General features: G+C 25.1%; 1 protein-coding gene across 2 annotated transcripts in view; it reads left to right on the forward strand.

Annotated features, from left to right (window-relative positions):
* Positions 1-17,993, forward strand: part of LOC132922612 (pancreatic lipase-related protein 2-like) — a 38,844-nt gene that overhangs the window by 10,560 nt on the left and 10,291 nt on the right. For both annotated transcript variants that reach the window (XM_060986207.1, XM_060986208.1), the window contains 2 exons: positions 2,311-2,443; positions 14,107-14,249. In XM_060986207.1, coding sequence (XP_060842190.1) covers positions 2,311-2,443; positions 14,107-14,249 — 276 coding nt within the window. The remainder of the gene's footprint in view (positions 1-2,310; positions 2,444-14,106; positions 14,250-17,993) is intronic.

The following is a 17,993-nucleotide window of genomic DNA, read 5'->3' on the forward strand; positions in this document are numbered from 1 at the left end:
ATTTAACGGTGTGTACTGTGTAACCATTGCCTTTATTTCGAACTACACAATATTTGCGTCCACTGTATTGGGTCGTTATACTAATGTCTGTAGGTAGCACACCAAACAATAAATCGTTTATAATATTAGTGTATAGCTTTTTAACAAGCGCGCAAGAGATAAAACTGGGAGTCAGGGAAAAAACGTATTTGCCAAAATCAAAATATTTTATTAAACAGTGAAGATAAACATACATCGTAGTTCATAATAACATTTATGAATATTTTGAATACTTAACGATTTAAAGTCAAATTTATAAAGTTCTATAAATACTTATAAAAATGTGGTTGAATCATAAATTTCACATCTTTACGAGGTTGTACTGATCTTAAGCAAATGTTTACAACATGAACTACAAAAAACCTACATTAAATATGTACCATGAATCACATTTTGATTTTTTATATTATTTATTGAACTTATTATTATTACAACGTTTTCGTTTTATACCTATAACCAACATAAAAACTATTAAGTATTTTACGACTTAATTAAATTATTTAATGATCTTAACCGAAATACTTGTTACCTACACCAAAAGATGTGTATCGTAAATGAAATATTAATGTCAGTAATAATATACCAAATGCATATACGCATTTTTTTAATTAATTTGAAATAATTTTAATAGCCTTACAGATAACACCTTTTTAAAACTTTTTTTTTCAAATAAAACCTTAGCTTCATAATTTCATCTTAACTTAAATTTTTAATTAACTCTCTCTCAAATATTTAACTATTAAAACGTTTAAGACTTAAAGCTATAATAATTAAAAGTGCGTAGGTACCCATTTGTCCCATTTAAAAAATATATGAAAATTATAGTAGTTTAACTAACCCTTTATTTTTAAGATTCAAATAATATAAATTATTAATAGTTAAGAATAGGTAAGTAGATCATAGTTCTTACATTTATTATAAACATCTTAAATACGATCCAGTTTCGGGCGACTGCTTCCCAAACGAAAATTAAAAAACTTCAGATCATCCAAAATAATTGCTTGAAATAGCATAATAATAGCAATAAAAACCCTCTGGTTAATGTGAAACAGACAACTTAATAACAACACAGGACTACCTTATCTGTGGACTTGGATAATCAACCAATTTAAAAACTACCATGAAAGACTCAATAAAACTGAAAGTATACTCCATTACAAAATAGGCAATAAAACCATTAATCCTAGGCTGAAATCACGCCTGCCTCAAAATATATTTTTAGAAACCCAAAAGAACCGATCGGATAACTAAAAAACTATCATAACTATAATTATTATGAAATTGTATATCAGGTATAATTTCAAAAGACTATTTCTTATGTATAACAATACCTATCTTGTAAACTTATAAAAGAGTAATTTTTTTAAATAGCACGAGTATTGAAACAACTTAAATTAAAAAATAAAAAACTATTCCATATAAATTTATAGGAAATAATAAAGGTATATACACGGAAAAATGTTTATAATGTTAAAATAATTTTTTTTTAGTTTAAAAATATAATATAAAATCACGATATTATTAATACGGCATAATGTTATGTTAATATTATATATTATTATAATTATTTTATAGTTAACAACTTAATGATTTAAAAATACTTAGTTAATGAAAAAAAATAATTATTTAAAACATTTAATCATTTATAAAGTCTAAAAAAAATGTTTGTTTTATAATCTTCCAATATTTTTTTTCGTTACACTAATTAGTCACGCTCTCGTGTTCCAAGTTTAAATTAGATAAAATGAGATTATTAATAACTATGTTACTTTACACTATAATCCTTTTGTTAATAATTTATTCAAAGTAGATATAATATAAAATTTCAGCTTAATTGTAATTGAAATTGGTTTCGAAGTGCACTTCCTCGGTTATATAGGGATTATCTATGTACCAAATGTCATAACCATAAGTGCAATAGATTTGGTAGAGGATCGATTACACACTCAAACACACAAATATTTCTGTTCATTGATATAAATTAAATATTATACAAAAATAAATAAATACATTATAATACCCTTAAAACTATATAATTAATTATTAAGAATCACAATGTGATGGTTTATTGTTAATGGTAGCTTAAAGAATTTTTAGAATTTAACTAGAAATTAATTTCAACATATAATTTCTTAGAAGATTGTTTTTTCTCTATCACCACTAATAATTTAACCTTAAATTGAAAATCAGTCTACTTTCTAGATTTTTTAAATATTATCCATATATTATAAGTTGTATAATTTTAACTATTTAAAGGTGTTTTTGTTACAGTATGGATTCTGAGTTGTCTAGTATCAAGCAGAGGTGATTTGAGAGATTTACCAGGGTTCAAAATGTTTGAAAGTTGTATAGAACCGCCATCAAAGTGTCCAAACCCAAATATAACATTCCATTTATATACAAGGTAAAATAAAGTTTCGTAATTCACATAAGATATGTTCTTATACGTGAGACACAAATTTAATTAAAATTATGTATCGTGTAAAATGAAATGCAATATTTAAATTATTATTATTATTATTGTTATTAATTTGTATAAACATTGGTTTATTATTTAAACACTGTTTTAACAGTATAAGCATAATATATTTATATGTTTTCATCAAAAAAATTTAATGTTATACTTTTGGTTTTCAATATTAAAATACTGACAATTAACGTTACATAGAGTTGAAGATTTTTATACTTAGAGTATAAATCGAGTATATTATTCAATTTATACCACTTAAATTTTCATTAGTATAAATTAGAATGTTTACAAAAGTCTAAATTTTGTATTAAGAGCTAAAATTAAATATAAAGGCATTTTTATGGTAAGCCTCTTCCAGTTCCTTATACATAAATAAACATAGTATTATAAAAACCTAATTACTTTCAATATACTCATTAAGAAGATTAAAAACATAAGAAGGAAAAACAACCATGTTTAATTTAATTTTTAAATCTAATCGATGTATTATATTTCCATAACTCATAAAAACATTTTAAAAGTAAGATTTCAATCGTTATATTTTATAATTTATTTTAAACAACTACAGAAAATACTCTAAAATAAAAGTAGTCTGTAAAAAATTTTACCTCCCATTTTCCAATCTCTATCCTTTTTTTCTTTTTTTACGGAAATAATTCATTTTGATTTACGGCATCAAGTACACGGATCTCATACCATGGAATTTTCGTTATGATAGCTGTTTGGTAAAGCTATTAATTTTCACTATAGTAATAAATAAAAAACAATTTTCTAAAATCTGTATTTTCTATTTACTTTGTAGTATAAAGATGAAAATAATTTATAAAATTATAACTGCCGTTGAAATATAAAATAATCTGCCATTTATAATCATATTTTACAACATATTGATACGAAAAACTGATGTTAAAATCATTAAAAATGAAATGAATAGGTAATAAAGTAATTAAAACCCAAAACAAATATTATTTCAGCTAGTAAAAAGTATTAGGTTCTTGGTTAATAATTTATGTGCATTATACATTTTCGTATACCTAAAAACAACTTACCTACTAACTCATTTTCTCTACATTTCAAGTAAATAAAATAATTTAAAATAAAATCAAGCCTATAACTACTGTTACATAATATGCTATATAATATTATACATAAACCTATTTATATAATATATGTTATTAAAATTTAAAGCTCATGATAAATACAAATATCTACATTCTACACCTATTAACGTAGATTAAACATAACTATTATTATTATTGTACTATTATTTTATATTAGTATATTATAATATACAAACATTTACGTATTTACTTTAATTATTCATTTTTTTAACTTCATACGGCTGTGAAATTCTGATTTATGTCCGTCTAATTGATAAAAAACTATTTTACCATTATATGTATATAATATACATATTACTATTATCTAATAAATTATTATCTATTTATACTACATTAGTATTCAGCTATCACTATAATATTATATATTAATACATTTTAAAGAACAGTATTACAATACGCAATGAAACACAACAAATAATGATATACATTAAGTATGTATGGCATAAGATATTAAGATATTAACAGAGAAAAATATCCCGAAATTGGTTTTCCTTTTGCAAGTTATATCTTTATTGACGTAGGTACAACTATACAACTATATACAACTATTCTCCCGTAAAAGCACTCAATTACGCAGAATACTGTAGACTATCATTTTAATTTTAAATATGAATTTGTAAACTTATACCTACACGGCTCGTTAACTCCTAGAATATCATTCAACAGCAGTTTAATTCTAAATCAGGATTATCTTATAATTTTAATTAATATAGTAACATAATATATTCATCTCAACTATTCAAAAAAATTATATAGGTATTAAGTATTCTCGTGAATAAACTAGGTATATATCTTATCATACTTACCATATCATCAAAGTTTAAAATTTAAACTATATTACATTAAGATATTTTATAGATTTTAAAATTAAAATTTAATATCACACCATAATAGGTTGTCAGTTATCATAACTAAACAATAAGGTAAATACATATTTCATTATGTGAAATTAGTGAGTTTTTTTTTTTAATATTAATTATCTGACATATCCAAAATAAAACTTTAAGCTGCAAAGAGAATACTGTGATGATTAAATATGCATTACTATCAGTCTATAACGCATGAGTTTATTTAACTGAGATGGTATTCGCAAACAAAGTAAAAAAAAGATATTATTTAAATTTTCATGAACTGAAAACTAACAACTTAAAAAATAAATACATTATTATTTCCCTGTTAGGATACCAGATACGTGTTGGTGAAATTCGTCAACCAAAAGACGCCTAAAAAAACCATAATTTGAATCGAATTAATAATGTACTACACGTATAAACCTTCCCCGTCTCTACTCATATCACCCAAGGCAACGTAAGGTCATTTCCATATAAATTTTACTACCCGCTTGCCTATCGCAGTCTAAACTAACCCGGTTTATGCCTATACTCACAGGTTAGGACGATTTTGTTATTATACGCATATACAAGCAACACATATCGGTGTATTGTTGTACGCAGTCTGAATAATGTGCCAAAGAATGAGAACGCAATACAGAGTTGAAAGAGGAATAAACACAAAGTGGCAAATAAATCCAGGGGCACGCCGCTTACCCCTTTTTTTGTTTCTTCTCGATTCTGTTCTCCTCGCACGTCCATGATTTGTCAAAGATAAACGTAACCACGGGTTTCTCGTCGTGTTAGGGAAATGAAACGCTCTCAATGATCCTTTTCTTCGTTTTATTCTCTCCCTTTTTCTCGCATTTTTTTTTTTATACTCGAAGTGGGTTTTTTTACTCCATAAAACAACTTTCCTTTCAAAAAAAAGAAACTTACGTAGATTTTATTCCGGGTCAAGTACAGGAAGCAGACACTGGAGTTTACAAACGATGACGGGTCTCCTTCAACAATAATTTCAATGTATACGACACAACTTTTACTCGAAATCTTTAACGTAATTTTTCCAAAATTCTGTGAAGAACATAATCATCCAAATAAGAAACTATCCTATTCTGAATCATATCTAGTAATAGATATATTTTTTTACTTATTTATTTATTAAGTACTTTAATAATAATAAACAAAAAAATGATATGATTTACCAAGTGTAAAAATATATTTAAATAGATTATTTATGTAATTTATTTTTAAATTTTGAATAGAACGATGAAAGTAATAATTTTATGGTTATGTATGTGGTTTGCGTGTGTGTGTGTGTGTGTGTGTGTAGTCAAAGTAGTCAAAAAAATACTTCGATTTTCCACTTTGAGGATTATTTCCGATAGCAATTTATAATTATAGATTACAGACATTACAATACATAAACAATTAACATATTATTACAAAATAAAAATTATAAATCTGTATCTAATATTATTAATTATCTACAGTTTGTATTTATATTTTTAAATTAAAAATTTGCAATTTATCTCATATCTTTTTCTGAAGCTATTTAATATTAATATTAAAAAGCAATTATTATAGTATTCATTTTATATTTTGAAGAAAATATAATATAATAGCTCATATTATACGATGCCTATCTTAAAAATATAAATATATACTAACTATAGATTGATTTTAGATTCTGAGCGAACGATGAATTTATTGATTACACAATAATCGGGTTTTTCATTTAAATGTGTACCTATTATGTTACTAGGTATTATGCATTTATGTCGTTTATGACGTATGTTATAAATGTTTGAAAAATTGTCTAATTTAAATTTCAAACAGACACTATAATTATTTAAATACATCTAATTTATTTTATTGTTATTCAAATTAATACATTCGAACATTAAACATATTACAATGTTTACAACTTTACAACAATTTAAGTAACAATAAAGGAAAAAATATAGATAAATATTTATATACGTCTTAAACTATAAATTCTTAAATAAAAATGCAGACTTACCCGCGCTATTAAAATTTAATCTACTTAAGTCGTTAGAGCCCATTGAGTAAACGACCAAAAAATCATAAATAATAATATTTGCTTATAAATTAAATAATAATTAACAAAAATTAAAATGTAAAACTATGTTATTATAATTCTTTAAGATTCTCTTAAGTTGTATTTAAAATTTTGTTTCTTAAAACACAATTAATAGTACTACAATAATTATTTTCAGTTAATCAATTACAGTTAGACGTATAACACTATAGGCAATATGTATCTACCTATTAAGATATGGACTAAAAAAAACATTGCTAATGCATAGGTGTGATTTAAACTAATTGGATGGCATAGTTGGCCTAATACAATTATAGAGAAGGAAAGAAGAAGAACCCCTATGTTTTACTATCCTGTAAAATACCACAGTGCAAAACAATAAAAACCTAAGGTAGAAATAGTGACATAAGATTAACAACTTAAGATCGATGCTGCTAAAGAATAACATTGCAATGTTTTGTTTTGAAAGGTATTGTGATTTTAGAGCAAGATCGAGTATAATTCAACGGATAAATCACTGAAAATAAAAATTCTTAGCTAAGTGAAAATACAGGATATACATTTTTATTTTATTAAAAACTAAACAGATTAATTCTAAGGTCTTATGAAGACTTCTTAATCAAAAATTTATAAAATATAATATTAAAAATATTTTCACTACCCTGTATCATTATACTAAATTATTTTCCAAATATACTTGTTTTAACTTTTTCTCGAGTAAAGAATTTATTTAAATTATATTTTTCAGGACTTTAAAGTATAAATACTCTTAACTACTAAAATTTTAACGCAATTTAAAAATGCTTGTGTAGCGAGTACCTCATTTTTTTATTAAGAATTGTAAAAGAGTGATTGTTTTTGAAAATTTTAATTGATATAATGTATTGAAATTCGAACGAGTAGATTCTGAGTTCTTAAACTTTGAGTACAATTGATATAGTCTAATAATAGTCATAATTGTTCATTTAATTTTAAAATATGGCATAATAAAGTAAATACTTTACCATGGAATACGTTACAGTAGTCTGGTATCCTATTACTAATCCTGATAGGTGAGTATATAGTGTTATCTCAAGCGTGTCCATCGGAAATTTCTTAAGTTTTGTTGAGCTTTTATTTTAAGAATTGAATGCCCATCACAATATAATTCTCCTGTTCTTCATCTTTTCGACTTAAAGTCATTAGCTGATTGAAGGTAGAATAGTAATCTTGTCTTTAATTTATTGTCTAAAATTATTAACTCCGATATAGATGCTCCAGTATTATTAGGTAATATTAGTATTTAGTTTCCTTATTACTTTTCAAAACCTTCGCCATTTTCATTATTTTTTATTCCCATTTATCCTACTCATTATCTGCATATTGCACAGGACAATGAAGCAGGTTAACAGGACCCATTCCTCATTCCTCATTTGATTTACCTATTATTATTAGAATTATAAATGTTATTAATTTTATTATAATTTCATATTATTTCAAAGTAATTTTCTTACTGTTTTTATTTTAATTATTATGGTTACATATTACAAATTTTAATTTATCCGATTAACTTAGGCATATTATTTTGAATTGGTACGAACTTGTATGTATATAAATAAATAAATAACTTATTCAAAAGATGCTATGATGATTTGAAATTGATAGTAATTGTCATTAATATTTAATTTATTACAATTTTATAATTTGTAAAAACTGTAGAGTATTGATGTAAATACTAGACTAAATAGTAAGTATTTCACATATTTTATATTTTATGTACAGCTTTCAACAAAAAAATACATTGAGTACATAAAAGTTAATAACACGACTACTATTAAAAAAGAATACCTAGTTTTCATTTGGAAAAGGGATTGTATCACTATAAGCCATTGCAGCTTAAAATATCTAATTATTTGAAAATACAGTCTTTAAGTATACTTAAATATTAAAATTTGAATAAATAATATTGATTAACAAATAAATGGTAGGTACCATTATCGGGAAGGGGTCAGAATATTTGAGCCACCAATGCAAATAGGCCCCAGCCAGAAAATAAGATAAAGTTTTAAAGACTTTTTAGCCATTCTCCAATAAATACTAATAATATACTAATAAAGGAAACAAATAATTCTATTTAATATAAAATAAATACATTTCTTGTGTAACTAAAAGCACTTTACTTAAATTAACAGATTGAATACAAATTAATTATATAGACAATTAAATACTAAGCACTGCCAATTAAAATATTTTTGTAGATACCTAATATTAATATCAAAGTTGAATTGAACATACAAGCAAATATTATACTACATGTATAATATTTTCACAATTTATTAACATAATATATTCAACCATTCGTTAGACACTATTTACGTTTTAACAATTGCCCCTTGTAGTTCAGTTACGCAGGTACTACACTCAAAATCTATCTCACTTGTAAGTACACTGTGCCACTGTGGCAATTTCACCATCATGATACAAACATATAATACCTTTGGATGGTAAAACCATAAAATGACCCACACGAACAGTAAAACAGTCCACTAATATAAATATATTATAATATTATGTTCTCTGCAGTGTTTAATGTTATTAATTGTACCGAATTTGCATAATATACAATGTGATATATCATATCACATTTAATAATGTTTAATACTAATATTAAATATATAAAATAAATTATTTTGATAATAAATATATATATTATTTATATATATACGAGTTCATAATGACTCAGTTAATATCTAGAGAAAATTACTAATTTCTATTTTATTTTTATATTTGTCTTGTGGTAATAATATGCTTATATAAGTTAACCATTTATATTTAAATAATAAATATGTACCCTATTTACTTAAATTATATTACCTAATTAATAATATGTTAGGTACAATGTACCTACGAATCACAATTAGTATTAGGTACCTGCATTACATTTTATTTCATATTTTATAAATCAAAACTATTTATAATTACAGATTTCTATCAAAATATGTTTATAGATATTATTCCAGTTGTATATAAGCAATCATATATATATATATATATCCATTCAAGAGTTTTTTTTATCAAACATGATGGTTAACTAACAACTAACTAAAAAACTCGTAGTGGACTCTTATCGTTTTACGACTTATTGACTGTGTAAAATATGCATATTAAATACTATTTTATGATTTTAAAATGTGGACCAATCAACAATTTACTAAACATTAATAATTATTTATTAGTAGGTACCAATTTAAAGCGACACTATTAATGTATACGAGTTTTTCAATGTTTTTTGTTTATGTGTTTTGCCCATCCGTTGTTGTAATTTATTTTTAATTTAAAATTTTTCATTTAATTTTATTTTTACTAATTTTTACTATAAAAATAAAACGAAATACTCATCTTTCAATACTCGTAATTTTTCGTTATTTTTTCAATATCAATAAAATCAAAAAAAGGTATTTTTAATATTATAATCATTGTTTAAATATATTATTTTTAGTCAATTAAAAACATATCATGAAGTATCTATCTATTGTAATTGCAATTTATATGATAAACTCTTATTTTTTTTATTCTTGGTACATCACTGCAATTTGACATTTCACCAGCTTAAAGTTTAAATAATAATAGTTCATCGTACTTAAACCATTTCAACCAATCATTTTTTTTTTAAATTATCTTTTTTAAAAAAAAAACATCAACTATTATTTGAAAAAATTCATACTGTTTGATATTACAAGAAAAAAAATTATCTCGATTTTTTTTTTGAGACATCTACTGAATAACCTATGTATAACTTATGTATATTAAAAATATCACTCTTTAAACATAATATTTCACAATACATTATTTATTAACAATGTTTATTGTTTATTTTGTTAGTTATATTGTGTTTAACTTAAATTAAATTAACTCAAGAAGTAAGTAAAATTATAACAACTAATTCAATACAACAATAAAAATAATTTTTTAAACGATAGTGTTATAATTATATAAATAATTTAAGCAAATAAAAAGTGTTTAAATACAGATATGATTTTCTAAATTCAATATATTATATATAATCAGTACCTTTGGGTATTTAGGTTCTTATAAATATATGTGCTATACTCGTATACCTCGTACATTTATACGTATACAATAATTTCTCAATATAAATTATAGATGTTAGTTTCGTAGTTTCGTTCATGGAATAAAGAGAATATTTTCTTTTATCCCTCTCAAACCCTCTTTTTAATCTCCCAGGTGACCTGTCAATTTAAGTTTTGTTATTGTTTATAATAATGATTACAATGGCCTTAGTTATTAAATTAATTCTACAAGTTTATTTTATAATGAAATTTAAATCGCAATTAAATAATATAATTGTGTGCCTGACATTAACTATTTTAAGTGTTTTTCTAGCACGCTAAATTTATTATCATTTATTATAACATTTGATTATAGTTTATAGACTATAGTTCCATAAAAAATATTAAACATCTATAACAAGGTATCAACTTTAATATATATATGAAGTATATAATTACTATAAGATTTTAGACATTTAACATTTTTAAATTTCAGAAAATAATTTAAAATTTAGTAAACTGACATCTACAAAATTATTACAAGAATTCGATTTGCTTGTATTAATTTCTGAATAGCATGTAACAAAATCAACTAAAAAATACCCTCAAATCACCATTGAACTGTTAATATATTACCAAAATATCACCTTTTTTTTAAAATAATTTTTATATCCAGACACTTGGCACGCTCATACATCATAAGATGATTAAGATATGAGTATAATAAAAATTATTATGTCATAATCTCCAAATATTAATTTTAAGAAATTGGACTCCTGGTGTGCTTACACGTCTGTCACGTTGCGTGTACTTTGTATTCTTCTCTGTTCTTAAATTTACTTATTTTGTATTACGTGTGTGGAGTGTTAAATCAACTTCTGTCAATAAGTAAATAAGACTACTTTTTACTACAAATAATTTATGTTCTTATATATCACTTAAAATATTTTAAGCAATACACGCCGTGCATATTCGAACTAATATACTTAGATTAATACTGTATTCAGTAAACAAAATGCAGTTAACTTGGAATTTAATATTAAAATATAAATTTTTCATTACAATAATATATAATATTAAAATACTACAGTTCTATAGTTAGTATATTAAATATTTGTATTGCCCAAAATTCAATCCAAACATTTTTAACAATAATTTTAATTAAAGAATATATTTATACCAGTAAATGATTCAAAATGTTTTAAAATTTAAAAGATTTAAACTGTTGAAAAATTGTATATAATTCTTATAATTTGTCTCAAAAAGATTTTAATTTTAATACAAATCAATAAAAACATCAAGTAAGGCGTACAGACGTACAGTTAAAATTAAATAAATGTACGTCGTATTTTTTATAAAATATAATATCTATAGAACTATAAGTACTTAATTATAACTAGTAACCCACAAATCAGGAGCAGCACGTACCATTAAATTTTTCACTTTTCAAATAACTCTAAATATATCTATTATTTTGATATTTTCTTAAGTTTTTCAATCTTTCCTAATTATATAAATGAATTATTTTCCAAGCTTAAAAAGGTCCGGATTATAAGACGTGTTCTTTGATAGTGAAAATTGCCTCTTAAAATACCGTTTTTCATTGATTTACCATATTTACTAGAAGAAATAAATTTTATTTAGTTATTAGTGTACGACTCGAAAAAAATGTAAATTGTCTCTTATAGAATATAACGAAATATGCAGAGTACAAATTTAGAAAATGGATAAATAAAATAAATACGACCAATGGAAGAATAGTACTATACAGACGCACTATCTCATGTATGGTTAACCGGATTGGTTGTGTAACCGTAATAATTCATTATTGCACCATGCACATTATCATATTATTTTAAAGGTACCTTACATAAAATAACTAACTCTGTTTTGGGTTTGTCATATTTATCTATCGGGTTACTCGATTAGTGCACATTAGAATATTAAACTGCTAGTAAATTTCGAATAGAGTTGGGATTGCCTATCTACAACACTATTCTGAAGTATGAAACCGAAGTATAAAACCTACATGAAATATTGGTAACAAACTCAAACTTTTCCAAACTTATGAAACACGTATGTCATAAGCATATTAATTAGTATTCTACAGAAAGTCTCATTAAGTTACTGACGCACAAAATTGCAATGTTGAGGACGTACCGAGAACTAGGATAGACTTATATCTTAGTCCGTGGGGAAATACCTATCTAAATTGCCATGATTTCGACGCCACAGACCGCTAATCCATAAGAAAAAAATTTGTTTAATGATTTACATTCAATAACACCATTGATATACACCATACACCTACCTACCTATGTAATATTATTATAGCGAAACTCGTTGGCGTATGCGCTATACATAACTTTTGCATCTAAAACATATATTACCTATAGGTATCTTGAAGATTTGAAGCGTTCCCAGGGTAAATCACGATCCGTTGAACACTGTACTTATACTCACACTTCAGATGGTGGCGATGAGGGGTACGTGGTAACTAACGAGCGAGACATGTCAACCGAGACGTATTGTACTGTCATAGTGCCCTGTATGCATATTGTGTGGAATACGCGATACATACACATTATATATGTGCATTGTACATATTATGGAACTAGAAAACTCAGACGATGATGGGAATTTCCACGCGTAGACGGGTTTTAAGGTGCGTTAGAAATAATTTTAGTCTAGCGCATCGACCATAATATTATACGCGCGTTACACATGGTACCGCCAAAGTGGATAAAAAGCTGATGGGAAAAAAATCCGACGACATAATATGTCTGCCGTGTATATCAGTCAGAGTTTGAGTACACGACTGGTATGAACGTGCATAGTTCGTTTGACCATCGCGCAAAACATCGCTCTGTAGATTAACAGGTCCAGAAAAATCGCCTAACAATAATTCATATACACAACTACTATTTATATTGTTATAATATTACAAGACTACTTGCCGGCTTTGTATATTCATATATATATTATGTATAGGTAGGTATTATTATAATATTGTATACGATCATTTTGCAGCTGTGACAGTACATACTATACACGACGCAAACACAACATTATAACTTCCAATAGTCCGACCACATATGCATATAGTAAAGGCCAGAGGAGAAACTATATATGTAGAAAGACAGGAGCCGGGTGGGCGCGCAAAAGCCCCGTGGATAATTAAAATACCCACGGACCATATTTATATTACATGTGTGTTTGTGTGCGCGCCATGCGTTTATTATGCGTTTTTATACGCCCCGTGGACCGTTGACGATTTTAATTAGACAACAAGCGGCAACGGTGGCGAAAAAGACAGAATAATTATTGTATTCATAATAATCGCGTACCTATATATGCGTGTGTGTTGAATTTCTGTACGTGCGTTTGTGCCCTAAGGGCTACGTAGCAAAATAGTAAAACAAAACGAAAAAATAATTAATATACCAGTCTTTTATTTAGACGTATGTTGTTTTTCTCTTGCTTTCGCTGTATACACAACACATATAATATATATGTATATATAATATATAAATAGGTACACGGACGATTATGTGCTAGACTTCACGAAGCCGGAGACCTTGTTGGAAGCTCCTTTTATACTGCACGCACCCATCAAGCTGCTCATACACGGTTACACGGGTCACAAGGACTATTCGCCAAATACCGAGCTCAGACCAGGTAACTGTAACCCTTAACCTGGTAAAACATAACTATTAATTTTTACACTGCAGACAGCCTGCATTTTTTGTCGGTCCGCGGTGTAAAACTATATAGCGGATTGAGGAAAAAACAAAAAAAATTCCCCAAAATAAAAATGAATCCATCATAATATTTTATATGTGTACCTACCGCCTAACTAATAGTTAATAATAATTTTAATGTAAGTATAAATCAATAAAAAAATATTGATAAAGCTTATGAATAAAATAAAGTGTAAGAGGATCGCATAAAGAATACTATTAAGACGAAGTATTAATAAATGGTTATACAATAAATTATAGATCATTAACAAAAACACTTTTTTTAAATATGTTGATAAAAGGTGGACAAGTGGCTATATGCTGTACGGTAGGTTTTGTATGGGTCACTGTGATGAATGTATTACATTTTAAGTCAATGATTTATCATTGTAAACGAAAAATGATTCTAAACAGAGACGGCCTTAGCCTATAATATGGGCATGTGGCTAAGTATATTTTCATGTTATGGTTTTTGATATTGCTATTAGGTTATTTTACTATTAATAGTACAGTAGGTTGAAAAAATGTTTTTCGAAAATATCATTGAGTGTTTAAAATATAGTAATATTTGTAAAAGTTGTACGTCCCCATGAATAATTCTGTTTTTTAATAATAATTAAATAATGGTAATATCGTTATTCATAGTTAAAATATGTAATTTAATTGAAATTTAAAAACACATTACAATAAAATTTTAAAAATCTCGATTTAAAAACTAACAAATAATACAATGTTATGTATAAATACATATGATTGTGAATTTTGTGAAAATATAAAAAAATAATTATTTATATATTTCTAAAGTTTCCGTGCAGGTAATGTGTTTCTAATTTTTATAAACTCTATTGTTAATTGGGTTATATAAGTAAGATGTAACCTAATTGTATTTTCAGATGGCTGGTATTTACTTTTAATGTGCCTATCTAAACTCTGTTACAAACGTTGAAAAACATTGGCCTGTTTATAAAATTATATTTTTGTAAGCTACCCACTAGCTACTTTGTCAACATGTTTTAATATTTACAATTATATTTTTTAATCACCCCATATGGAGTTTATCATATTACATAATACAACGTATTTTAAACTTATTTAGTAGATAGGTATGCAATATTAATCAAAAATATTATTCAACAAAATAAATATGTTATAGGTAGTACAGATAACTAAAATTTCCGTTTAAATATTAATAGCTTTTTAATATCTGTTCTAGTTCAATTTACACAAATTCATTTAACTTTACATAATAACAAATTTTATCAACTTGCGCAACTTTGTATTTTAAACTAGTGTTTAAGTTTTGGTATACTATGTATTTACTAAGAATTTAGTAAGTCACTTGACACGTCGTTTTAAAGTCATACACATTATCATCATAATTATGAAACATTATTATTGTACCACATCACAGCGGATATAGTACTTTAGTATGTTGTTAACAAAAGCAAATTAAACGAGTAATGGGATTTCGGTGACAACCTTACCACATTAGACGAAATGTGTCGCTGGTCAAAAATATATTGTACGTAAACTAAACGCGTAATGATTATAACCAATAGACGCGTATAATGTATTAATGTATACTTTAGTCTTTAGTACTCAACACTCGTATAAACTTTATACTAATTTAAACAATTTAAACAAAATTAAAAAATTTATATTTTAGTTTTTTAATACTCTAATTGTTAAGATCTATTAAGATTTTAATTGTAAACCACAGCTATAGTAGGACTAAGTTAAGAAGATGACTATAGTTAACATGGGATAAAACTAGCTTATTACGCTAAACTAGTCATCGTTTCAACTTAGATAGTTAGATGATCTTCTATAGTGCGACTAAAAAACAGTGTTAGAGTGAGTCATGCATAAATTGAATAGTGAATATAATATTCCATTAGTATGTTCAGCATGAAAAATAATCTGTACAAAACATCATTTTCACAAAACAATGACTATTTTTTTAGAATAACACAATTTATAGTTTTTAATGATTTTCATTAATTTATTGAACACATAGTATAAGACGTTATAAAGGATTTATCATCAAACGGTTATTATATTTTATTTTAATCAAAACAAATATAATCGCAAAAACTTGAAAGATTCCACTATTATTTAAATTATCGATTTATATATTCAATTAAATGTTTAAAATATTTTAACTAAATTTAGGCTATTTATAGGTTAAAAAACTTGAAAAATCATCAAAATATTCCAAATAATTAATTCTTATAGTAGTCTAAAGATATAGAAAATTTTATCATTTTTAGGTATCATTTTTTTACAGGCGTTTGAAGTTAAAATTTTCTAAAACCGTCAAAATACTAAAGTTTACCAATTACTTTTTAATTAAAAATTTATAAACATTTTAATATTGATTCATTTTTATAAGAATAATATTTCATTTCTTATAAATTGTACTTACAGAAACCTAATATCTCAATAACACGGTTGCACAACCTTTTGTTATAAGTAGTTCAAGTTCAAATTTGATTAAATTTGATATTTGAACGAAAAATAACATTTTTTTTTATCTTTTGTTATTTAAAAAATAATATTTGTAGAAACTTAAAACTTTTAGTTAAAACCTATATTATTATTTATTATATACTCTGACATTTTAAAAAATATTTTGATTAATTTTAAGCTGCTGAATAATGCATACAAATCCAACCTACAGTAATAATTATTGTAAGATAGGTATACTACTAAAATTAGTAATTAGTAATTTCCATAGTAGCTATATAAATATATCACACAATATACTTAGTGTCATAAACTGACAAACAGTTTCCACACAAAATCGTTTTTCGTATGCAAAGATTTATCGTTGAATTCAAATTAAACACATACTTCACAGTGACTTACTCAATTACGAGGTACACTATAGAGAGTAGAGACAGCTATATAGCAGATCGGTTACCTTCTTGCCCACTTTTTAATTATTATTTTACATACCTACACAATCCTTTGATCCTAATGTTTTCTGCAATGTAGTTGCTTCAAAGTCTGATAATTTCCATAATATTACAAAACACGTGAAACTATACACTTTATAGTGTGTGTGTGTGGATATTTTCATACATTCAATATTCATAAATCATTTCACATTATATTTGATTTAACTTGATAATAATAACCTAGATAAAAACTAATCTCTCATAGGTATGTTTAATATTTTCACTGGTTTAAACATATTTTACATTATTTTTATATTTTTAACGTGTGTTTATTATTGTTAAATCTTAAATTTAATAATAGTTGAAAAAAAGTATAAATAACGAATTGTTATTATTAATATTAATATTAATTCAGTTATTTTTATGTTAAATGTTATTTTATGCAGTATGACATTTTCTTTTGATACCTAATCTTTTTCTTTTCGTTCAAACCATCAACATGACTTATTAAGTCTTTATATACCTATCCTATTATTTTATTTGAGCACTTTTAATAAATATTTATAAACATACATAGATATACAAATAGAATGTATTAAAAGCTTTTATTATACAAATTATGTTAGTTGGAGTTATATCACCTGATTACGCTTATAAACAACACCTTTGGGAATAAAACCGTTTTTTATCTATCTAGATACGTACTTGACATAATTTAGATTTAGTTTTTCTAAAATTAATTATTATTTATTATTACTATTATTATAATTTTGTATTTTACC

Source organism: Rhopalosiphum padi, chromosome 2, assembly GCF_020882245.1.
Source record: "Rhopalosiphum padi isolate XX-2018 chromosome 2, ASM2088224v1, whole genome shotgun sequence".
Taxonomy (NCBI): domain Eukaryota; kingdom Metazoa; phylum Arthropoda; class Insecta; order Hemiptera; family Aphididae; genus Rhopalosiphum; species Rhopalosiphum padi.